The sequence below is a fragment of the Gymnogyps californianus genome, unplaced genomic scaffold (genome assembly GCF_018139145.2).
Source record: "Gymnogyps californianus isolate 813 unplaced genomic scaffold, ASM1813914v2 HiC_scaffold_34, whole genome shotgun sequence".
Classification (NCBI taxonomy): domain Eukaryota; kingdom Metazoa; phylum Chordata; class Aves; order Accipitriformes; family Cathartidae; genus Gymnogyps; species Gymnogyps californianus.
This window is the reverse complement of record NW_026114224.1, coordinates 1,231,621-1,256,383: the sequence shown is the minus strand read 5'-3', so window position 1 is coordinate 1,256,383 and position 24,763 is coordinate 1,231,621. Positions and strand designations below refer to the sequence as shown.

The 24,763-nt window shown below is 48.2% G+C and overlaps 1 protein-coding gene across 1 annotated transcript; it reads right to left on the bottom strand.

Moving 5' to 3' along the window:
• Positions 1-10,710: 10,710 nt before the first annotated feature.
• LOC127028527 (membrane-anchored junction protein-like) lies at positions 10,711-23,897 on the bottom strand. Its single transcript, XM_050914292.1, has 7 exons — positions 23,783-23,897; positions 18,743-18,788; positions 17,383-17,458; positions 15,505-15,630; positions 14,402-14,433; positions 13,470-13,579; positions 10,711-11,057 (listed from the first exon to the last, which is right to left on the bottom strand). Exons 1-7 carry the CDS (start codon positions 23,881-23,883, stop codon positions 10,868-10,870), a joined length of 681 nt encoding a protein of 226 aa, XP_050770249.1. The 5' UTR covers positions 23,884-23,897; the 3' UTR covers positions 10,711-10,867.
• Between the last annotated feature and the right edge of the window lie 866 nt (positions 23,898-24,763).

The window sequence follows — 24,763 nt, the reverse complement described above, 5'->3', positions numbered from 1 at the left end:
CTGTGCCCTTGACGAGGCAAGACTGTTCCCTCAGCTCTCATTCTGGCCTAAATGTGGCCTCTTTCCTATTGAATGTTGTGTCGGGTTTTGCACCCTCACCTTGAGTGAGCAGCAGCCAGAGGCAGCCAAAAGATGCAGCAGCCTGCACAGCAGTTTCCAGGGTCTGCTTCCACTTTTCTGCTGCTTCTGGGAAAGCTTTCTGGGCTCTTTGGAGGACTCCTGGGAGGAGTCCTCTGCTAGGAGCTCTGGGGTGCCTGCTGCCGTGGGAGAGGGTAGCTAAGAGAGGCCTTTGCTTTGATTCTGGGACCGATGGTGTTTAACATCTCCATTAATGCCCTGGATGATGGGACAGACTGCTGAGCAAATCTGCAGGTGGTACAAAACTGGGAGGAGTGCTTGATAAAAGGAGTGTGTGTGTGTGTGCGCGCGCGCGCACGCGTGCACACTGCCATTCAGAGAGGACTCAGCAGGATGGAGAAGTGGGCCAGCAGGAATCTCATGAAGTTCAGCAAAAGGGAAATGCAAGGATCTGCACCAGATGAGTAACATCCACTGAAAAAACTGGGAAGAGCCTTCCCCAGCAAGCCAGCACCTCTCCGCGCCTGCCAGGCAAGAGGTGTGGGGCAGCCGCCAGATCCCTGCCCACCCCAACTAATACTGCCACATGGCTGCTTGGAAAGAGAAGGAAAGTCTGAGTGAGTGTCCCTCCTCTGTGACAGCCCAGTATCAGCCTGCTTGGTCTTCCCAGTCCTCACGTGCAGGCTCTGGCAAGGTTCAGTCTTCTTCCCCTCGGTTTGGGGAATACAAAGCTGATCTGCTGCCCAGGTCCCAAAGGGACCTTCCCCCCTGAAGGTCCCAAACCATGGGGGCCAGAGGATGTCTGTGCAGGCAGGCAGGCATCAGGGCCCTGCTCTGTCAGCCCCAAAAGCTCCCCAGACCCAGCAGACAGGGCTGGGCCTGCCCTGCAGCACCAAGAAGGTGGCCTAATGCCCATGGCGAGTCCCTGCCTTGGCTTGGGAGCAGCCCTCCCATAGGAGAGATCTCTGTTTCAGTCACTGATGAGATAAGGAGGCCTCTGAAATTTATGGTGCTTATGAGGAATTGTGTATTTAAGTAAGCAGAGCTGGTCAAATACAGCACTGACTTGTAAAGCCCCTGCAATATACTTACACATGGAAAAGCTTATCTGAAAGTTCCTGTGCTGCTAACTCATACCCCTGCTTTCAAACTCAACAGTGTTATAGCTGACATTGTGGACTTCACCTTTTTCTAACACAACAGGAGAAGGAGGGAGACCTGGCTATGAGGAGATTCAAGAGCACAGGCTTTGCCAGAAAACAAGACTGATTAAAGTTTTCAGATCGGGACCCAGCAGCAGGACTCTTCAGCCCAGGAAAAGAAAGTACTACAAATGGCTTCAACCACAACCTATAACACCACTAATTGCTAGCAGATGCCAAGGATATCAAGAGCTTACAGGGGTTCAGAAAACATTTCGACAAATTCACGGGAAAGCCTATCAGAAGCTATTGAGCACAGGACACCATGAGCCACATCTCCACTGGAGACCAAAAGGAATATCATTGCACACTTTTTCTATGCACTGTAGCCACCATCAGAGCCAATGCAGGACTAGATGGATCTCTAACCTGATGTGGCATCATCTTGCTTCCCCTTTTAGGATGGGAACAAAAGGGAACCTGAGGCAACAAGACCCAGTACAGTCTGCAAGAGTATAGTGCATTGCTCACATCATCCAACGATGGGTGGATGGCTCCTTCAGAAACTTATCCAGGTCTGATGAAGGGGTAAGAAGAAGCAAGCTCTACAGTGTGCCATCAAGGACCCAGTCAGGCTGTCAGCATTCACATCTTCTTTCACCATCCCCACATATAAAACCAGCTGATGATACTCTCCCAAACAGTTGTATCACTGCTTGCCCTAGCCTGACCTGGTCAACAGCACATGATGAGCCAGACCCCCAGAGCGGGAACACAGGCATGGCCCTCAAACAAAGTCAGTCCCATCCACTTCCTTGCCCCAGGCTAGATCAACTATAGCTGCATCTTTCTGGACAGATGTCCACCTCATTTGTTTCTTGAATACTTCCAGTGAAATCAGCATTCCCCCCTGCCAGGTCCTCTGCTCCACTGCTGAAATCCCCACATCCACAGTAAAGAGGAGAGCAGCTAACAACCTAGCTGTGATAGGTTAATATGCCCCCAAATAAATTGCTTGCCACTATGAACCAACTAGAGATTAAAGTAAAAGGCTTCACATTGTCTTTTTAAGGTTTACGCCAGTTCACAGCAACTGAGAAGCTAACTTTAGGCTTTTTTCCCCTCCTTTCATTCCACACTGCGGTGCGCCCAAATTAGTCTTATTTCGGTTTTTATGCTTTTGAAAAATCTTACGCTTTCCTGCTGGTGCCAAACAGCAAAAACACCAGAGTCGTTAGTACTTAACAGAACTGTATCGTAACATTTTAGTCTGGTTTATTTCATGTTCAAAATACCCGAGAGTTCCTTCTAATGTCCATGTTTTTCTTTTGTGATTCTAACACTTAGTTATCGTGTCTTTGTCTTTCTCAGTCTTGAAATGGTGGCAACTAACTCTTCTTTGCATTTTTTAGTTACTCTTCTACTATAACCCCATATTTCAAGAGAGATTATCCTCACCTGCTGAGAATGTGTAAGCCAAGTGCTGGTGTAAAAAACAGAGCACCGGCTGCATTCCCGCTGAACCTGGATTTTAAGGAAGGCCGCCTGAGAAGAAGCCCAGATGTCCAGCCTGCGGTGGGAGCTGCTTCTGCATAGGAGAACCATCCCTTCGCAGCAGCTCCACAGGAGGACACCCAGATATCTGCACCCAGCAAGTCCACACCTACCAAGCAATGAGCTAAAGCAACCACCCAGATGAGAGTGCCCGTACCTCTGCACACACGGCATCTATGACCCTTTCAGGCCCTGCTGCAGAAGAGGGCAGGGAGAAGTTCAAGCCTCCAGCCCCATCCGTATCACCACAACACCGCAGCCACACCCCGGCTGGTGTCCAGGAGGCTGCTTCTGCTCACCTGCTACTGCACCGCACCGCATTATACCTCCTGTACCAAATAGTCCTTTGATACCAGGGCTGGGGCTTCCCGCCTTTCTGTTCGGGCATCCACATTTAGGAGCTATGCAGGCTCCCTGGGCTAGCCAGCTTCCCTGCGGTGACCCATGGCTTTCAATGTCCATGCTGGCAGCAGCTTCTGCTGTTGCTATGCCAAGGCCACCTCACTGCCAAGCTCCAGCATACCCTCATTGCCCTCCTTGCACCTGCTGTCCAAATAGTGCAGCTGCAGGCAACAGGGCTGGACCCCAACACAGGGTATACTAGAGAAAGCGTAGATGCTACATACCAGCGAATAGTGTCATAGAGCTAGAAACAGATTACTGTAGAAATAAATAATAGTAATAAAGTGTTTCTTGTTGTCAATAATAAATCTTTTCCAGTTTTCTTGTCCTGTCTCTACATAGAATCATAGAACCGTTTAGGTTGGAAAAGACCTTTAAGATTGAGTCCAACCATAAACCTAACACTGCCAAGTCCAACACTAAACCATGTCCCTAAGTGCCACATCTACACGTCTTTTCAATACCTCCAGGGATGGTGACTCAACCACTTCCCTGGGCAGCCAGTTCCAGTGCTTGACAACCCTTTCAGTGAAGGAATTTTTCCCAATATCCAATCTAAACCTCCCCTGGTGCAACTTGAGGGCGTTTCCTCTCGTCTCATCACTTGTTACTTGGGAAAAGAGACCGATCCCCACCTCACTACAACCTCCTTTCAGGAAGTTGTAGAGAGCGATAAGGTCTCCCCTGAGCCTTGTTTTCTCCAGGCTAAACACCCCCAGTTCCCTCAGCCGCTCCTCATAAGACTCGTTCTCTAGACCCTTCACCACCTTCATTGCTCTTCTCTGGACGCGCTCCAGCACCTCGATGTCTTTCTTGTAGTGAGGGACCCAAAACTGAACACAGTATTCGAGGTGCGGCCTCACCAGTGCCGAGTACAGGGGGACGATCGCTGCCCTAGTCCTGCTGGCCACACTATTTCTGATAGAAGCCAGGATGCTATTGGCCTTCTTGGCCACCTGGGCACACTGCCGGCTCATCTTCAGCCGGCTGTCGACCAACACCCCCAGGTCCTTTTCTGCTGGGCAGCTTTCCAGCCACTCTTGCCCAAGCCTGTAGCGTTGCATGGGGTTGTTGTGACCCAAGTGCAAGACCCAGCACTTAGCCCTGCTAAATCTCATACAATTGGCCTCAGCCCATCGATCCAGCCTGTCCAGATCCCTCTGTAGAGCCTTCCTACCCTCAAGCAGATCAACGCTCCCGCCCAACTTGGTGTCATCTGCAAACTTACTGAGGGTGCACTCAATTCCCTCATCCAGATCATTGATAAAGATATTAAACAGAACTGGCCCCAATACTGAGCCCTGGGGAACACTACTTGTGACCGGCTGCCAACTGGATTTAACTCCATTCACCACAACTCTTTGGGCCTGGCCATTCAGCCAGTTTTTTACCCAGTGAACGGTACACCTGTCCAAGCCATGAGCAGCCAGTTTCTCCAAGAGAATACTGTGGGAAATGGTGTCAAAGGCTTTACTAAAGTCTAGGTAGACGACATCCACAGCCTTTCCCTCATCCACTAAGCGGGTCACCTTGTCATAGAAGGAGATCAGGTTAGTCAAGCAGGACCTGCCTTTCATAAACCCATGCTGACTGGGCCTGATCACCTGGTTGTCCTGTACGTGCCGTGTGATGGCACTCAAGATGATCTGCTCCATAACCTTCCCCAGCACCAAGGTCAGACTGACAGCTCTGTAGTTCCCCAGATCCTCCTTCCGGCCCTTCTTGTAGATGGGCGTCACATTTGCTAACCTCCAGTCAACTGGGACCTCCCTGGTTAGCCAAGACTGCTGATAAATGATTGAAAGTGGCTTGGTGAGCAGTTCTACCAGCTCCCTCTGTACCCTTGGGTGGATCCCATCCGGCCCCATAGACTTGTGTGTGTCTAAGTGGTGTAGCAGGCTGCTAATCACTTCCCATTGGACTATGGGGATTCTCACACTTAGTGTCTCTACACCCCGGGGAGTTGCCCATGGGGAGATGAACTGGTTTGTTCCAGCCCAGGGAAGCCAAAGGCCCCAGGCACTAGCGGTGCACTCAGCAAAACCCAGCAAAAGGGCAGCAGCGTGTGGCTAATCCAGTACCTGCACCAGCAGCAAATGGTACACAGCAGTGCTATACAGTGCAGTCTGACCACAGAAAGATTAGCTCCTAGGATAAAAGACCTGACTATTTGATTCCACCTCCTAATTTAAACATCCATATGCCAGATAAAGAGGACAACAGTCTATTAAAGTGCAATTAGGATTCAGCAGACAAATGTATTTCATCTCATGCCTTGTCCCGATTCCTTTAAAAGCTATTGCTGAATTGGTGGCTTCGATTACAGAAATCAGAGAGCTTTAACAGAATTTGACAGCTTTTCAGGTTTGTCATCTAGAAGCAGATCAAAGTGGGAACACTAGTTCTAGTCAGGTTCACAGGTGGAAACAACTTCCTACAAAAATGTACCCAATGGAGTCATTAATGTTACAGAGGTTATCTTCCCTGCACACATCCCACAGCAAGGATCGCTCCTTGCAGTGGTGTGCTCCCAGTGCTCCCCTTGGGCTCTGCTTCCCTGCTTTGCACAGATCTTGTCCCCCAAGGCGAAGGCTTTTAGTCCCTGGCCATCAGCACTCCCATTCGGCAGCTGGGCTATGAAACACCCCAGCTGGCATAACCCACACTTGGTCTCTTCCATTGTGTTCGCTGCAGCTTGTCCTCCGAGAGCCGGCTGGACCAATGGAGCTGACGTGAGCGGGGAAGGTGACATCCTCAAAAAGCAGTCCTTGGCTCAGACACAAGGCTTGCAGGTGGCTGAAGTCCTGGTTATTGGATTTCTTCAGGTTCTGGGGGCTTCCTGTTGCCCCTGTTGTTTGCCAGCTGTGCTCCAACGTCAGAGCAGAGCCGGGGGCGTGCATCGTGCCCCTTTCCTGTGAAGGAGAGACATGGACTGCCATTATTTTCCTGATCCAAAGTGGTGCCTTAGGAGTGTGGGGGAAAGCAACACCCTGCCAAGAGGATTGTGGAGTGGCAGCTCACAAAGCTGAGGGCAGTCACAGTGACAAAATCCTTATTAGCTGGAAATGCCTGGGGAAAGAGTAGTCGTCAAATCCGAACTGGTTTATCTTAAACCAGTGCTGTCACTGCTACGAATTCGATTTTGAGTCTTCCCTGAGGACAGAGAGCAAAGCTGTTAGCGAGCCGCTGTGTTAGCACAGAGGTACATCTGCAACATAAGTGAGCGTGGGCTGGGGGATGGAGCAGGAGCTGCAGACGCAGGGGAGGAGGGAGGTGGTATGAGCAGGGAGGCCGCTCAGAGTACCCAGGACTCTTCTGGCCATGGATCACACCTGTGCCCAGCGCATCTTTCGAGTTATTTACTTTATTTCATTTCCACAAGTGAGCGCTTGTTGCAGAAACACTAGACAGCGATATATTTTAAAAGTCAATTTTCTTTAATTATATCAGAATGTAACAGTCAAATTGAACAGGAATGTTATGTTGCATTGAGATATAACAGCCAGATTAAACAGGAATATTAGGTCATAAACACCGCAACAAACACAACTTATTTACAGGTTCAGGATGTCAGTTGGGAACTATCACTACATGAACTGTAACCAAATCTGAGCTTAGGATGATGACTCAAAATGCGCAATCACTCACCAATAAGGCAAGGCACTCAACCTGCAGGAGTTTCCGTGGGCGGCATCCCAACCCACGGGGAAAGTCCCTGACTGCAGACCCGCTGCTCCGAGGAGGACTGGCTCAATTTGCCCTCCGGCGGGGCTCCATTTATACCCTAGGTTGGATCGGAGCTTGTGGTCATATATGGTCAGTGGTCTGGAAACTTCTCTTAACAGAGGGATTTCACTGGTTGAGGTGGTTTTGGCGGGCTCGGGTAGCTGGGGTGCGTGACTTGGGGCACTCTGTGTATGTGACTCCAGTCACTGTGCGGCTGGCCAGCTCGACCCCCAAACCACAGCTTCTAGTTTAACTCTTTCCTTCCAACGGTCGAGAAGTTTTGGCCTTTATCGGGGCGGGTGCACCTGCAACAGCGCTTGATGGTCACTCCCAGGGAGACCTAAAGAAGGCAGAGCCTTGCCTTTCCTTGCGATCTGCTCCAAAGACCCCCGACAGATTAGTGGCCGCCTTCCTACCAGCTTCCACAGACGCTCCAGCAGGCTCCTGTGTTGGGTTTGTGTAGCGGGGGGGGCCTACAGGGGTGGCTCCTGTCAGAAGCTGCTAGAAGCTTCCCCGGCTCCAAACTCAGATCCGCCTCTGGCCAAGGCTGAGCCCATCAGCAATGGGAAGAAGCTACTAGAAGCTTCCCTGGCTCCAACTTGGACCCACCTCTGGACAAGGCCGAGCCCATCAGCAACAGTGGCAGTGCCTCTGTGATAGCGTATTTAAGAAGGGGAAAAAGAGTGGAGGGAGTAAAAGAAGGTGGAGGAAGATGGAGGAGGAAGAAGAAGAAGAGCTACAGTAAAAAGAGAAGGAGAGTAAGAAGAAGATGGAAGAAGAAGATGAGCTACAGTGAGGAGAGGAGTGGGATGTGAGAGAAACAGCCATGTAGACACCGAGGTCAGTGAAGAAGGAGAGGGAGGAGGTGCGCCAGAGCAGAGATTCCCCTGCAGCCCGTGGTGAGAGGGCAGGCTGTCCATGGAGGTTAACGGTGGAGCAGGGATTCCCCTGCAGCCTGTGGAGGACCCCAAGCCGGAGCAGGTGGCTGGGCCCGGAGAAGGCCGTGACTCCGTGGGAAAGCCCATGCTGGAGCAGTTCATGGAGGACTGCAGCCCGTGGAAAGCACTCGCGTTGCAGAAGCTTGTGGAGGACTGTCTGCCGTGGGAGGGTCCCCAAAGCTGGAGCAGGAGAAGAGTTTGAGGAGTCCTCCTCCCGAGGAGGAAGGAGCGACAGAAACAACGTGTGATGAACTGACCGCAACCCCCGTTCCCGTCCCCCTGCGCCGCTGCGGGGGGAGGAGGTAGAGGAATCAGGAGCAAAGCTGAGCCTGGGAAGAAGGCAGAGGTGGGGGGAAGGTGTGTTTTTAAGATATGGTTCTATTTCTCATCATCCTACTCTGATTTGGTTGTTAACAAATTAAATTGGTTTATTTTTCCCCAAAATCGAGTCTGTTTTGCCTGTGACCATAATTGGTGAGTGATCCCTCCCTGTCCTTGTCTCAACCCACGAGGTTTTTGTTGTATTTTCTCCTCCTCATCCAACCGGGGGGGAGGAGTGAGCAACCAGCTGCGTGGTGCTTTGTGGCTGGCTGGGCCTAAACCACAACAGCTCCCTAAAGCTACAGGGCTGAGATGGGACCGAGTTGCAACATCTGGACCTGGATCCCACCTGCACTACTTGCTCACATGAGTGTGCTCCAAGGTCTGGGGGTTTTGGACTCGGTAGTTCATTTGGAGGCCAGTGTTTAAAGAGATCTGAATTGTAGATTCATATTTAACCTGTCCAATCATGGTATGGCATCTATAGGTATTCCAGCCTGGAGCATGTTCGAATGCTCCTCATTGTTAAATGTGTTTATGTGTCTAAAGGAAAGGGGCAATTCACTTAGGAAAAGCGAACATTTCACACATGCAGTGAAACTCAGTCAGAACTGCTCATACATCTATCTGCTGGCACAGCTAGGAAAGGATGCAGGAAATAAAATCTCCTGTTGTGGACTCTGTCCTCTTTACAGCCATCAAAGAGCACAAGCGGGACTCTTGCTATCCAAGATCTACTTTTGTTCCAAAGGGAGGCAGTGTGTCTTCCATGGAGATGCTGGACGTAAGGTGGGAGGGCTTTTGGGAAAGGAGGGGGAGAAGGGCACAGGAAGGCAGAAAACTTGCACATTTGGAGGAGCAGTGACACTGGAGCTTTAAAAGAGCAATTTTTCCTCTCTAACCAGAGTACGGGCTTTCAGGTGCACTCCCCAGAGCCATGTGGGTGTACAGAGAGACGCACACGTGTGCACCATCTCCTGGGGACCTCCCTTCAGCTAAAAAGCTCTGCTGTGGATTTCAGAGCTCAGAGAAGGAGCAGGAAGGTTGCTCAGCCTGCCCTACCTCCTGGTTACTCCAGCACCTTCCATCACGTGAAATTACATGTTGCTGGGTCAACACATGACTCAAGTTCCATGCCAGCATTCAGCCCTCATTCCCTCTTCCCCTACAGTCCCCCGGGTATTGCCCTCACAAAAACAAAAAGGCACCTGTCCTGAGCTATAATTCCTCTTTTGTCCTTTCCTTATGAAAAGAGAAGCCACTAGTGAAGCCAACTGTATTGGAGGCTGAAATAAGCCTAACTGGGAAACTCACGCTGCCGCTGAGTGCTGCCGTGCCAGACATGCTAGAACTCCAATATGAATTGGAGTCAAAGGCAGCCAAGTGGTATGCCACAATTGATATTGCTACTGCATTTTTCTGAATCCCTTTGGCAGCAGAGTGCCAGCCAGAGTTTGCTTTCACTTGGAGGGGCATCCAGTACACCTGGAATCAACTGCCCCAGGGGTGGAAACACAGCCCCACATTGGGCACCAAAAAGGACTGTCATGGTTTAACCCCAGCCGGCAACTAAGCACCATGCAGCCGCTCACTCACTCCCCTCCAGTGGGATGGGGGAGAGAATCAGAAGAGTAAAAGTGAGAAAACTCGTGGGTTGAGATAAAGACAGTTTAATAAGTAAAGCAAAAGCCATGCACACAAGCAAAGCAAAAGAAGGAATTCATTGACCGCTTCCCATCGGCAGGCAGGTGTTCAGCCATCTCAAGGAAAGCAGGGCTCCATCACACGTAACGGTTACTTGGGAAGACAAATGCCATCACTCCAAACATCCCCCCCTTGCCCCTGCTCCGGCTTGGACTTATCCACAGACCGCAGTCCCTTAGGGTTGTACCTGCTCCAAGTGGAGCCTTATTGATGAGCCACAGTCTCTTCAGGGGTATACCTGCTGCAGCATAGACTTATCCACAGCCACAGGTGCTTTGAGGTGCACCTGTTCCAGCATGGCCTTACCCACAGCCACAGTCCCTTCATGGGTGTACCTGCTCTGTCGTGGGCTTAATCCATGGCCACAGTCCCTTCAGAAGTAAACCTGCTCCAACATGGCCTTACCCATGGCTGCAGTCCCTCCAGAGGTGTACCTGCTCTGTTGTGGGCTTATCCATGGCCACACACTTTGAGGTGTCCTGCTCCCGCGTGGACTCATCCACAGGTCACAGTCCCTTCGACTCGAGTTCACAATGGAGTTCCAGCCTCTCCAGTACAACAGCACAGAAAGAGCAGTGACTTTTAAGCAGACTTTTAAGGTCAAGAAGGATCACTGTGATCACCTCCTCTGGCTTCTTGCATGACAGATGCCACTGCACTTGATCCAGCTATTCCTGCCCCTGCCTCCTGCCTTCCACTTAAGATGCACCTTCTTATCAGTTAGCACTGGAAAATCCAGCACATGCCCTGGGCAACCACTCCTATAGTTAATTAATTTTGCTGTGCTAATATCTCTTTGCTGTGCTAATTTCTAGCCTGAAGTCGTTTAGAAAGGGCATCTGAGGTAAAAGAGGACTGGAGCCTTGAAGACAAGGCAGGGCATCCTTCAGGTTCAGCTCTGAGAGGCTAAGCTCACCCCTAGAGTGCATAGCTTGACAGTCAGAAAAGCTTGTGTCCTCTCCCGGTCAAACTCATCCCTTGGCTAAGTTTGATGAGCAGGAATCAAACGTCTCGATGCAGGTGATGCAGGTGAAAAGGGAAAAAAAACATTACCTGGAAGCATTTTGATGCTTGCCACTTTAAGAATCCAGGACTAAACAGATGCTGTTGTCTCCTTCTGAATATTCTGTAGCTTACCGTTTCAAATCCAGGCTTTGCTTTACTCCTATGGTGAACGCACTCGGCTCCAGTTCTGAAAAGAAGTCAAATAGGTAAGAACTCAGTTTACAAAAAGTCACAAAAAGGAAGCAATCTTGTAAATGGCTACGCCAACTATTTCTTTAGAAATCAGGACTTTAGTACCTCTAGCCAACAAGACAGATACCCTTAATCTATATTTGTACTCCTGTCTCAAAGTCTCACTTAAAAAATGAAAATATGCACTCATTTCAGTATTAGGCTTTCTGCTTTTCTAAGAAAACCAACAAGTAGTTAAAAACAGTGTTACGTGACATGGAAAGGGGGGTGAGCAGCGAGCTGAGAAAGCCTGCAAACCCTACACAGTTACTGACACAAAGAGAAGGGCAGGCAGCAAGGAACCACAGAAAGATCTTACAAGACTCGGTCATGGAGCAATCAAATGGCAGAGGAAACTCTGTACAGAGAGGTACAAAGTGGTGCACGTGGGGAAAAACAATCCTGGCTTCACACACAGCATAGTGCTCTCTGAGCTGATCAGTGTCACTGGGGAGGGACACCTGGAGATTCTGGTAGCTCAACACTCAATAGCACCCAAGAAAACCCAAATCCAAATCCCCCGTGAGGACTTAGGAGCAAAAGAGCTCGTCCAAAAAGAAGAAAAGATCAAGAGGTGGTCGGATTACAGTAGGCAAACTCCTTCCCGGGGAGGGGGAATGCTCACGCTGAATGAGCTCTTCAGTCTAACAGAGTAATCGGAACAAAATGACAGAAGGCTTGAAGCTGATGCCTCACCAATTTAATTTTGCAACCAAGAATACACTTTACAATGATTAACTGTTTTAATCTTTTCTGGAATAGCGTAACTTCTGGGGCAAGACACAGGACTAAGAGAGAACTGCCAGGCTGGATCATGAAATAGCCCTGTCTGGCCTTGTATTTGATGAATCTACAACTCCCGTCTTGGCTAAAAGAGTCAGAAAGCATTCTGGATCCTGGTCTCATTCTTCCCTCGTTCCCTGCAGTTTTATTGTGACTAGAAACTGAGAAAGCGGGGGAAAGGCAATGAAAGGACTACGTTTGTATGAGCGGGAAACAAACTGGCTTCAGGCTTCTCCCATTATCATCTCTGCATGAAATACATTTGAGAATTGGTAGAACAGAAGGCAACAAGGTCTGTACATGGCCATGGAAGGGGAAAGGTGAGCATAAACACTTCCGATCATGCTGGATCTGGGACTCTGCCACATAGTTGTGAATATTAAGTACAGACACAAATTTTCTTTTTTTAAAAGCTACACTCCATGAAATAAAGAAGCCTGCTAGACTACAACTCATAATGGGCCGGCCTCTGAAAGGTAATCAAGAACTAAGCTGGAAGCTAGCCACCATGAGCCAGCATTGCACCCTCGTGCTGAAGGCGGCCAACAACATCCTGAGCTAAATTAGGAAGAGTTTTGCCAGCACCTCGAGGGAGATGATCCTTCCCCTCTGCTCAGGGCTGCTGAGGCCAGTCTGTGTGCTCTGTCCAGACTGGGCTCCCCGGGACGAGACTGGGACTCACTGGCGTGAGCCCAGCAAAGGGCCACAAAGATGATGAAGGGACTGGAGCACGTTTCAGGTGCAGAGAGGCTGGGAGAGCTGGGACTGTTCAGCCTGGAGAAGGCTCAGGGGGGATCTTATCGATGTACACCTGATGGGAGGGAATGAAGAAGAGGGAGCCGGGCTCTCCTCAGCAGCGCCTGCTGGCAGGACAAGAGGCAAAGGGCACAAACTGCAGAACGTGCAATTCAATCTGAACACAAGAAAAAACTTTTTGACTGCAACTCTGGTCAAGCCCTGCAAACGGTTGCCCACAGAAGCTGTGGCGTCTCCACCCTTGGGAGTCCACTCAGAACCGGAGGGGACGCGTCCCGGGCAACCTGCTCTGGGTGACCCTGCTTGAGCAGGAGGGGTTGGACTCGATGATATCACAGGTCCCGAAAACCTCACTGATTCTGTGAAATCCACAGATACAGAGCTCAGCCTCAACAACTCTCTGAAATCCACAGATACAGAGCTCAGCCTCAAGCTGAGAGGCAGCATTCATCAGCCAACTCAGAGGAACAGGCTGGGATGCAGCCAGAAAACTGGTCCCAGTTCTTCCCTTGTCATCCCTGGCTCAGGTGTGCAAGCCAGTGCACTGCTCTGTCTTGTTGCTGAGTTCTCATCCCGCTGTGATTCTACAGATAATGTTAACACAAAGGAGTTAAACAGGAAGACCTCTAGTTAACGGCATGGGAACCTGAAAGCGTAGGACAACTTTTCTCCAAACATGGGCAATGCTGCTTAGATCCTGTCACCTATGGAAGAGAAGGAAGACGACAAATGGGGCAAAGGATTACATAGGAATGAAATACGAGGAAGGTGCAAGAGACATGAAAAATATCGAGATGTGCCCTGGAAGACTATTTTGTACTCAACTGACCTGTCCATACCCGACTGTGGGCATGAGGTCTCTGCTCCGACTTCCACTCTTCTCCTCTTCACCCTTCCTTCCACTGCAGGACTTTCTGACACTTCCTTTCTTCTCTTGACCTTCAAAAACATTGCAAACTTGGTACTGATAAAATTTGATTTTGACTTTTCTAGTTTAGAACAACAGTCAGAGCTAATATACATCCGTATTTCGCAAAATTGTTCATGTTCATACAACAAGACCCCAAAAATGATTCAGGAATAAAAGATTAGTTGCCTTATTCAAACTGAAGATAAGCACTGAGAGGCCATCCAGAGAATTATGCTCAACAGTTTTGAACAAGAAATACTGCTTTCCCGACATCCTATTTGCTCCATCTGCAGAGGAGGGCCTAGGAATGTAATTAGCAGGAATGTCATGCTAGCAGAGAGAGAAAAAATGCTTTGGGGGAATTTGGACGGGACATCTTCACTAATTCACTCCATCTTCAGACACTTACTCGTATTGAAAACAAACCTACCCTGAGCTCTCATTAAACAAAAGCTTCCCAAAGCAGCTTAACTTTGTTGTTTATGACATATACGGTACCTAGGAAACCACTTAATTATTCAGCAATATTGACCTCGTACAGACTCTCACAGGGAAGAAACCATTGGACAGCTCAGCTCAGACTTGGAGAGAACGCATTTAACTGAAGCCAGCAGGGCTCTCGGGTCCTGAGGCAGGACTTCATTCAAAGGCCGATGGAACTGACAGGACGATTTCTCTCAACTGGGACGGCTCTAGGTGAGAATTCAGTGCCACCTCACGTTGCCGGAGTGACACCCAGAAAGAAGAGAACTCTAGCATTGCCTATATAGATATTCTGCTCCTCCAGGCAATTTGGAATGTAACTTTAAAAAAACACCAAAACACAAACCAAAAACACACGCACAACTTACAAGCTCATCGCTGCCCTTGTTTACTTCTTCACCTGTAACAGAGGTATTATAAAACTTGGTGAATATTTGGTGACTGGACTTTCTTTAACCAACTTCAAAGTACATTTTTGCATTGCACCTCGCTTTCTGAGAACAAGACGAACTACTTGGAAACAATGCTGGACTTGCACACGATATGCTGAAATTGAAAAACTGCAAATACAGCTCTTTCAGAACGAGAACTCCTGGCTACGAATGCCCCATGTTGATGGGATGGGGACAATTGCTTTTCTTGACGAGGTCAAAGGAGTCTTCAGAAGAGAAGAAGGAACTGAAGAACTGTTAGCATCACCCTGTGTTCTGGGCACCCGATGGAAGATGCAAGGACAGCTGGAGCACAGCCTCCACGCAATATTGGCCAGCTAACCTCTGATGCGTGGGATCCATACATGTTTTCCTGAAGAAAAATCCCTGCCAACAGAAACTTGAAACAGCAGTGCCGGAAAGTAACAGCACGTTATGCTGTGCATAATTTTAGAATAGAAACGTCGTACAACTGTCTGCAGCGGGCAATTAAATGCTGGAGCAAGGCGTACAAGGAAGCGAGTGAATTCTCCACGTTTAGAAGTTTTCACATCCAGACATGCTATATTTGATAGGGGATGCTACACACAAGCAAATGGGTGAGACTGAGAAGTGACTACTTGTCCATTTTATAAAGGAGACCAGATTATCAACTAAGCAGTCACAAGACAAACCAGGAGCTTTTTGCAGGGACCAATAATCAGAAGAGGAAATAGTAAGAATAAACACTCAGCTTTCCCAACAGAGGAGGTTAAATGTAGAGTCCCACAGAGGTCTCAGCTGGGGCCTGAGGCTGTTCAGGGAATTCACAGAAAACCTGGAAAATGACACACTAGGGAGGCGACAACATTTGCTAATTATACAAAAGACATTATTACCATTATTACTATCATTATTTAGAAAAACAAATGCATTCTTTCTTTAGGAAAACAGAAACAAAGAGTGTGAAGTTCAATGTCAACAAATGTCGGGAAAGGGAAAAGCAAGACGTAGATCATAGATCTTTCCAGAAATTATCCAGACATAACATACAGACTTACCACAAGATACGTTTTGCTGAAATGAGTTGAGTTCTAGATACACAGTGCAAATGTAGGGATAAGGCACAAGATGGACCTTCCCATGTTTGAATCTCATCTTCGATACTCTCTCCCATTTACTCAAATCTGAGAACGGTGATAAGACTTAAGAACATAGCACTAACGTTTCAAAGGAGCAGGACTCCTGACAATGTCTTCTTGTACAGCTTCAAAAGCCATACCACACTGAACATATGTATAAGGGAGCAAATACAATCTGTCGGTATGAACTTTGCGAAAAAGCACGAGTAGCACATTACAAGAAACACTCATCCAGGTGATCCTCTCCCATCAGTCGCTTGTATTAATAGCCTTGTGTGTCCTTAACTGTATTTGGCTTCAGTCCTGACATCCTCCCGCTAGGAACAACATGCCAGGCTCTCCCAACCCTATGAATAAAACCTCATCAGCTTTCCTAACTAACAAGTAAATTGAAAAGGACTAGGATTCATAGGAGTAGCATCATTACATTCACGTCACAGTTCAAAATGGGAGGAAAAAAGATAATTGACATGACAACTGCCATAGTTACAGACGTTCCTTCCTGCGGGTGCAGTTCTCACACCTCGGAGCTCACGCATGCAAGAATGGATGACGCTAGACAGCAGTCTCCGCGCACGCCTCTGATCTCAGGAAGAAACAGGTAAAATGAATACTTTTAGTCCATTTGCTAGCAGAAACTAACATCCTGAGGACTGGCGATGGAGCCCAACATTTGCCGGGATGAAACACTGACACAATCAGTTCCTTTAAGGGATGAAAAATTGCTCGTTTGAGTTTGTCCTCAAGGACTCCCACAGCAGGTGTTTAACTAAGAGTTACGCTACAGCGAGGAGCCCGATACACAGATTGCAGGACAACTCATCACGCCAGGCCTCTGAGCTTGCACTTCTCGTCAGGGCCCGCTGCTGGCTGAGCATGTGGATGGACTTCCATGGTCTAGAAATACAAGTTCGTGAATCAAACACTCCTCAAGCACGCAGGCAAAACTGGCTGAGCGTTAGTGAAGCAAACCAACAACGAGGCTTCGTTTGTTTGGGTGCTTCCTGTCTGACGATGCTCTTGGCTACTTTCTCTTCCTGGCAGGAACAGGACTAAGTTGCTATCAGACGTACCAGCTTCTGACAGAGAAAGAGGATGACCTCGTTCTTGCCTGCTATTACGAGGCGTGGCAATAATGCAGTCTTCCAAGACTGGAAGGGAATGCCTTGGAGGCGGAAACTCTGGGTGTTCATTACTCCTGGGCACCCAGAATCACAGGAGGTGATGCCAGAGGGCCGGATCTGATTCACAAATTGACACGCCTTAGGATTGAAAAAGCTTCTCATTCAACTTTTCTCATACTTTCCTCTTCAACAGGAGTCTCAGGAGAGTAACTTCTTTTTAACCCTTTACACTACAGCAACTACAATATTTAATCTTAATGTACCTTACAAGAAAACTACCGGGGTCTTCTCTACTAGCGGGCCAACGTTGCTGAGCCTGTAAGGAGCGTTTTACGTTTTATTAACCTTTTTAAGCAACGCACTAGCTTTGCTTGCAATCGCATTAGGTGGGCTTCCCGTGACTTTCTATATACACGTTCATTTTCTCTGGCTAAATCAGATTTGGAACACAGGGGTGTTCATCTCAAAACACTGCAAAACACTTTTCCCGTCAGCCCTCTGCTGAAGGCAACAACTGCGGAGGATCTTCAGCTAATGTAAAACTGCAAAGCTCAGAGGAGTCCTCCTCCAGCGAAAGATCTGCTTCCTTTGACATTCATGTCTAGTGGTGTGCAATGCCCAACAGATAGGAGTCACTCAATCTTTTCTTTTACGAGTAGGAAAGAAAGGATACACGGAAAGATAGTGAAGTGGTCTGTAGAAAACAGATGTAAATCATCAAGATTTCCAAGGATGACTCGAATCGCTTCCTAGAGAGGCCAAAAAAAGAAAGCAAAGAAGAATATTAACAATATAGTCACAATTCCCCTGTCAAGTACAGTTTCGAGGCTTGGGAAGAAAATTAACATCACGTTACAGTTTGCATGAATCCTGGAAGAGCAGGTTCTGCATATTTTGCTTTTCCTCCTCCCCTTCTTCTCCCCGCTCCCTCCCATCACCTTAGAGTGCGCTGCACTAACAGACTCATAGAAACTGAAGTGAATGCATGTCTTAATCTTGAATTCACATAGAAGCATTACGATGGAGAGTGGAGGTGTGCTTTTAAGTTTAACAAGTTTTACATTTAAGAAGCCTCCTTTTTGCCAGCAAAGCACACTTGGTATGGACCTGTTTCAAAAATAAACATATTCCCCTTTTTCTGAATATTGACCCAATTCAGGAACAAAGGAACTGTAATTCAGCCCCAACAAACTCCTGCTTTATGAACGGGAAACTTTTTCTAGGAACATCTTTCAAAATTTTCAAAAGAGAAGAAGAAAAAAAAAATTAACCGATAATTTTCCGTATCAGTTAAAATCAGCCCATTTTCTTCAATAACATTTAGAATGCTATTACTGTACTCTGAAGATTTTTTAAAATTAAGTAACAGGAGCATTTTTAAGCAGGCACTATATTTGTCTCATTTCCTCGGGAATGGCAGGGGCTTTCTTCTGTCTCAGGAAGAAGATGACAACAGCAGAACTCATCGGTTGTGACCGACCTTGGTCACAAAGTAATGGCATCATTAAAAGGACGTCCACTGGTTCCACTAGCTCCAGTTACGACGAAAGCATGTGCAATCGAGCATTAGATTAGCCTCTGTCAAGCGAGCTCACCAGTACTGCCACAGCTCCTGACAGAACAGGAGGGTTTGACAGCTAGTCAAGCCTGAGAAGTTAAGAGCAGGGGTCAGGTCTGAGGCTGAGAGCGAAACCACGGCAAAGCGCTACTGCAGAATGCAGCTGAACAGGAATCAGCAAGGAACGGGGTGCAACTGGCTCGACAAATAGGAGTTCTCATTTGTCCAGTTCTAACAGTCAGTAGCTTCTTGGAAATGTTTCAGATAAAAGCATTGCTCGTCTACGCCAATGCTGCCTCTTGATGACATTTCTCGTTTCCGTCATTTTTTTCACCCTCGTACTCTCCAGAGAAGTTCCCCGTTACCCTCACTTGAAACGTTGTGTTTGACAAAATGTCCTCAGTCCCACAACGAACAAAAGATTTGCTCGGCCTAACATTCAGCTAAGGTCCCATGGACCTGCTTCGTCTCCTACCTCTAACTCCTTGGCAGCACTTGCAGTGTTGTCGAGATCAGGAGCGCTGTGAAACAAACAGAGAGAGTTAGTCCCACCCCAATCAAAAAGCAATGGAGCTCCATTTGTTGCAAGAGTTTAAAGAGCAACAAAACATCACTCCCGCTGCACAGAGAAAACACTCAGCAGGCAGATGAATTCATAATTTATGGTTCTTAAAAAACATCCACTATTCCACCAGGACTGTTTCTTTTCACTTTTCTGCCCACTTGTCTTTTGTGTGTCTGAGGATACAAGGGATGAGAGATCCGATCTTTTCAGTCGATCCTCAGTAACCTGTAGGATTGGGTTTTTGACAAGGTGCCCTCAAACCAGCGCCTCTGTCTTCCAGCCTATCGCGATGCCATTCTACTCAAGGGACTAAAAGAAGGAACCGGCAGGACGTGTCTCTTCATCCCCTCCACGGTGCAAACCTGCAGAGGAATGGGCCTTCACAGCATTGGAGCTAGGCCCTGTGATGCTGGGAGTTGTGTACTGCCTGCATCAAACTGTGTTCCCAAATATTAACTGCATCTTTTGTAAGCCAGCTGCTCAAAAGTTGTTTGCTGCTAGGCATCGCCCAACAAGAAAATGCACAGGGAGAGAGGAGGTCTTAAAGAAAATCCAAACCCATTAAAAAGTAAACAAATCACACCAATGTCACTTGGAAATAAGTAAATGCAGCGGAGTGTAAGGAATAATGGCATGCAAGTATTCTCTCTGGTCTATGGTTTGGTAGGCAGCCATTCGCATATCCTCCACATTCAGGGGCCTCAGCCAGAGCTCGATCAGAGATGAGAACTCTCCTTCCTCTTCAGAAAGGCGCTCTCCTTGCTTGATACGGAACAAGCTAAGGAAAGGAATTACACAGCGCGCCACAGCAGAAGGACAGATATCACCCGCCCAAGACTTATGCTGTGGTCACGAAGCCTTCATGAATCAGCAGGGAAACAAAAGTACGATTCGGGAAGGGACGCTGGTGTTGAGGAGAAGAGGGTGGAAAGAATGGAAGAAAGCAAGGCACCATCCAGGGTCTCATGACAAGGATGTCAGACCTGCTTTCTGACTGCGGGGGATTCATTGGTTGGGCTGGGGAGGGCTGGGGAGGCGGGGGTGATTATTTTCTTCTAAGCCTGGAGTGTAGAGATGCAAAAACGGAGTCATCTTTAAAGAAGGGAAGAACCTTCATTGTTATCTGGTTTTCCCTGGGGATTCAGGAGACCTTCAGTGAGGAAGACCTCGCTGTAGCAAAAGCCTGCACGCACATGAAGATAATCAGCTCTACGATCAGCTGGGATCAGCTCTTGCAACTCTTTCAATGTTCTTTTGGGAACCTGTCCTCAGATCGGTCACCGTCTTATTGTGGGCAAAAGGAGTTTCACTTCCCAAATCTGCAGGCTGACGGATAGCATTGCCTTGGGCAGAAGGCTGTGTACGCACTTAGGACTTACTCCTTTACTCTCTTATGAATTGGGAGGGAATCCAGATCCTTTGAACAAGTACCCCCTGTTCACCACAACCATGACACGATGGGGAAGAGCTTCACGAGTTTCGCTGTCAAAGGAGTTGCTTCTGCTACGTTTGACCACGTTGATGTGAAGACCGACTCGATGAGCTCGCTGCCAATTCCAGAAGTTATGATGAAATACAAAAGGTGCCGCAAGTGTCTCGTGTCCTGTTCCCTCAAGTATAACAATGAATTGCAAGAACTGATGTTGCAAGGCACACAAACCGTGAGGCATGCAGGGGCAATGACAGACTGCCAAACTCAAACAAATGCGGTGCTCTCTTTCCCATCAGGAGACCAAACACCTGCAGGCTGTTCAGAAACCTCCGCACACTACTGGCAGTGCCTTCCAAAGGGATTGCACTGAGGGAAAGAGCTGCGTCAGCAACATTTCAAGGATCTTCTCAACACTACATGACACCACACGACAGACCACACACCTTCCTCTCCAAAATCAACACAGAGAACAAAACAAGGAGGAAGGTTAATCCTCCTGGGTCCGACACTATTCCAGCAACACGCTAATAAGCAAAGCTAAAGAAACGATTGCGTTTCAATTCATCCCAAAATAAAGTCACGCAACAGAATTTCAAAGAGCCAGCCTACTTCGACAAAGGAAAAAGGAGACAAGCGTGGCACGAGATTTAACGTAGCTTCAGGTCTGCAGACAGCCTAACTGGCATCATGTTCGTAGCGCATTCTCTGCAACTCTTCTGCAGCTAACAACAGTCACTTCCAGAGTAAACCCAGGCTCTGGCAATGTCTGTGCACATCTGACTGCAAAGGGAAATCCATTCACACTCATAAAACCACTCTCTGGGCAGATGCTTGAGTCACTCTCTAGGGCATTTTAGCCCGGCTGCAACCTCACCGGCATGAAAACAGGGTTTTCGGGATGGCACAACGCCGTTCTGTTTCTCTGATGCAGGGACACTTGCTGACTCAAAAGGAGCTCAGTCCTACTTTCTGCAGGTTTGCCACCATCTGAAAAGAGATTTAACCTCAACAGTCTATAAGACTTTCCAAAAGCCTGTGAGGGCATCAACCTTGCACTGCTGTCTGACGACGATCACAGCCTTGAAGGATGTACACAGGGAGCCAGATGATGCTGAGCCACGGCTTTGGGGTTTTTTTATGACTACTTATGAATGCTATCATTATTAACTACTTACCAGAGGCTGAGACAGCAACAACTCCTAAAGTTTCAGACCAAGTTTGAGCCCTACAGAACACTCCTTCAGCAGGACACAATCTAGAAGCAACCTGGTTTGGAACACTACCCTTAAACCTGAGCAGCTCCAGCTCCTTCTGCCAGAGTAGCTCAAACTTCTGGGCTTATTATAGCCCGCAGCCTCCAGGATTCTGAGTGCCCTCTCACATTAAAAGCTCCACAGCTCCTTGAGTGAGCTGCTCAAGGTTTTGCCCACTCGCAAAAGCCCTTGCCCATCATCTCGGTGTGTCTGACCAGCAGACACAAGCAGATTCCTCCAGGGCAGTACCCTCAGGGAAAGTCTTTTTTTCACCTCTAAAAGATCACCCTCTTTACTTGCTTTACATCTTCCCCATCTGACCAGACGACTCAGCACCCTGGGCTCCAGTCACTTTGCTGGCTACTAACTGGAACTTCCTATTTGAGGCTTACCGCACAACTGTTACCTCCCACGACCCTCCTGTTCATTGTCCCCTGCACACCCAAAGGCTTGCATGCCAGCAGTACCACAGACTCAAATCCTCTCCCTTCCCTCCCGTTTCTCAGGCTTGCCACTACAGTGCCTTCTAGAAACTGAGAGGAGCACTTATCCTACAAGCCCTGCTCAGCCCCTCTGCCTGCAGGAGAGGCACGCTGTTGCTTCCAAACAACAGGACAGGTTTGTCACAAACGCATTTGAAAGAGGAATGGCAGCGGAAAGGGAACCCTGAGAGAGAAAAAGCCCCGAGAGCACAACAGACATCTCCTGCCAGCAGCCAGGGAGAGTTCCAACGGCTCTTTCTACATCCACGCTCGAGCGCCAGATTGCAAGGCCAGCAAAAGGCACATTGCTAACAGCAGACGGCCCAAGAAATAAGTACGTACTTTGAGTACAGAGCTCCATGGCTGTGCTGGTTTTGACTGGGATAGAGCTAATTTTCTCCACAGTAGCTTGGATGGGGCTGTGTTTCGGATTTGTGCTGGAAACAGGGTTGGTAACACAGGGACTTCTTAGTTACTGCTGAGCAGTGCTCACACAGCGTCAAGGCCTCTTCTGCTCCTCACACCGCCCCACCAGCGAGTAGGCTGGGGGTGCACAAGGAGTTGGGAGGGGACAGGGCTGGGACGGCTGACCCCAACTGACCCAAGGGATATTCCGGACCATAGGACGTCACGCTCAGCAGTAAAACTGGGGGAAGGAGAAGGAAGGGGGGATGTTCGGCATTATGGCATTTGTCTTCCCAAGTAACTGTTAGGCGTGATGGAGCCCTGCTTTCCTGGAGACGAAACACCTGCCCGCCGATGGGAAGCAGTGAATGAATTGTTGTCCCAAAAATCACGATTCTTTCACCTGGTGTGCAAAAAAGCTGATTAACACACAGAGTCAAGATATTTGTTTTTTTCATGTCTGCGCAGAGATGGGTGCTAGGTGGTAACTCCACAAAGCCAGCACACCTGGTTAACACGCGGTAAAGCATTTTATACATTTCGAGCAACAGTTATCAGTATTTTTACAGTTTTGCTTAGTTACTCTCGTTCCTATTGGTTCTCGCAAGTCTCATCTCCACTTAAAGTCGCAGTGTCCTCCTTTTTTACTGCGCATATTCTGTGAGGAAGGGGCTTCTGTTGGTAGGGGGCTCTCCCTACCTAAGGGTGGGTTTTCTAGTACGTTAATGAGGATAGTTCACTCAAAGTTCAAGTAGCTCTTTGGTTGCCCCTGTGCTTATCTTGGTATTTCTTTACCCGCTGACTTATGGTGTCATCGTATTTCTTTTCTCAAGGTCATGCCTCGTTAACTAAGTAGCATCCTTTATTTTTGTTTCTCGCATATCTCCAACAAATTCCTGACTTTGCTTTGCTTGTGTGCACGGCTTTTGCTTTACTTATTAAACTGTCTTTATCTCAGCCCATGAATTTTCTTACTTTTAGCCTTCCGATTCTCTCCCTCATCCCACTGCGGGGCAGTGCGTGAGCGGCCGCGTGGGGCTTAGTTGTCGGCTGGGGTTAAAGCGCTACAAAGCTCCTCAGTTAAACACTCACCAAATTTCAAAATCCTGTCCGTAAAACCAGCCTCTTTTTCCACTGAAGCACAAAATCCACCCATGGCACTGAAGCAGGAGCATTTTCTACACCTCACAGGACTCTCTCACGCCAACGCTCAGCCTGTGCAAGTGCAGTAGCAACTTTTAAGTGACCACTTTCACCGTCAGTGAAAGAAGGCAGGAAATGAGGAGCCCCCGAGATCTGACTCGAGGGTTTCGTATTAACTCCCTGCCACGTGCAGCCATCAAACTGCAGGCTGACTGTGCACCTTTCACATGCTCACCTGTTGAAGTTGCCGTACCGGATTTTAAACTTGTACACCAGCCTGCCCGCACGAAGAAACCTTGTTTCAGGCAACGGAGAGGTAAATGGCTTCAACGACATCCTTCTTGCTCCCGGAATGCCAGCCTAGGGAAGCAGGAGAGTCAAAGGCCAATTACTAAAACCCTTCACCGGATCGCCTTCTGTCATCCGAGAAGAAAAGATTACAGGTAGTTTCTCCATCGCCCCGGTGGGATGGGGGAGAGAATCGAAAAAGAGTAAAACTGGTGGGTTGAGATAAAGACAGTTTAATAGGACAGAAAGGAAGAAAATAATAATAATAATAATAATAATAATAATAATAAATGAATTAGAATATACAAAACAAGTGATGCACAATGCAGTTGCTCACCACTCACCGACCAATGCCCAGTTAGTTCCTGAGCAGCAATCCACCTCTCCTGGCCAACTTGCTCCAGTTTATATAGTGGGCATGATGTCATATGGTATGGAATATCCCTTTGGCCAGTTTGGGTCAGCTGTCCTGGCTGTGTCCTCTCCCAACTTCTTGTGGCCCTCCAGCCTTCCTGCTGGCTGGGCATGAGAAGCTGAAAAATCCTTGACTTAGTATAAACACTACTTAGCAACAACTGAAAACATCAGTGTGTTATCAACATTATTCCCATACTAAATCCAAAACATAACACTATACCGGCTACTAGGAAGAAAATGAACTCTACCCCAGCTGAAACCAGGACAACCAGGGGAAGCCCAGGGTCTGGCTGCACCACACTCAGCTCTAGCAGGAAGGAAAAATCCGCTGGGGCCCAAGGCCAGCTGAATCTGGCTACTTCCTTTACCAAAACCTGGGAAACTGACTTTATCGGGAGATGTATGGGGTTCAAGGAGGAAACCTCAAGCTTTTAGGCTTGCTCTGCACTTGCTACCCCTTTGCTGAGCCTGGCTGCTGTGCTCCAGGTGGAGCTGGCTGCACGGCTGGCCC

Bases quoted from the DNA above. Each gene is read 5' to 3' on its own strand.
- LOC127028527 (XM_050914292.1), bottom strand. From the start codon at position 23,883: ATGTCGTTGAAGCCATTTACCTCTCCGTTGCCTGAAACAAGGTTTCTT. The intron at 18,789-23,782 runs GTGAGCATGTGA...TTTGTTTCACAG, and splicing joins CGGTACGGCAACTTCAACAG to CGCTCCTGATCTCGACAACA. The intron at 11,058-13,469 runs GTCAGTTGAGTA...ACTTCTTTTCAG, and splicing joins CCACAGTCGGGTATGGACAG to AACTGGAGCCGAGTGCGTTC.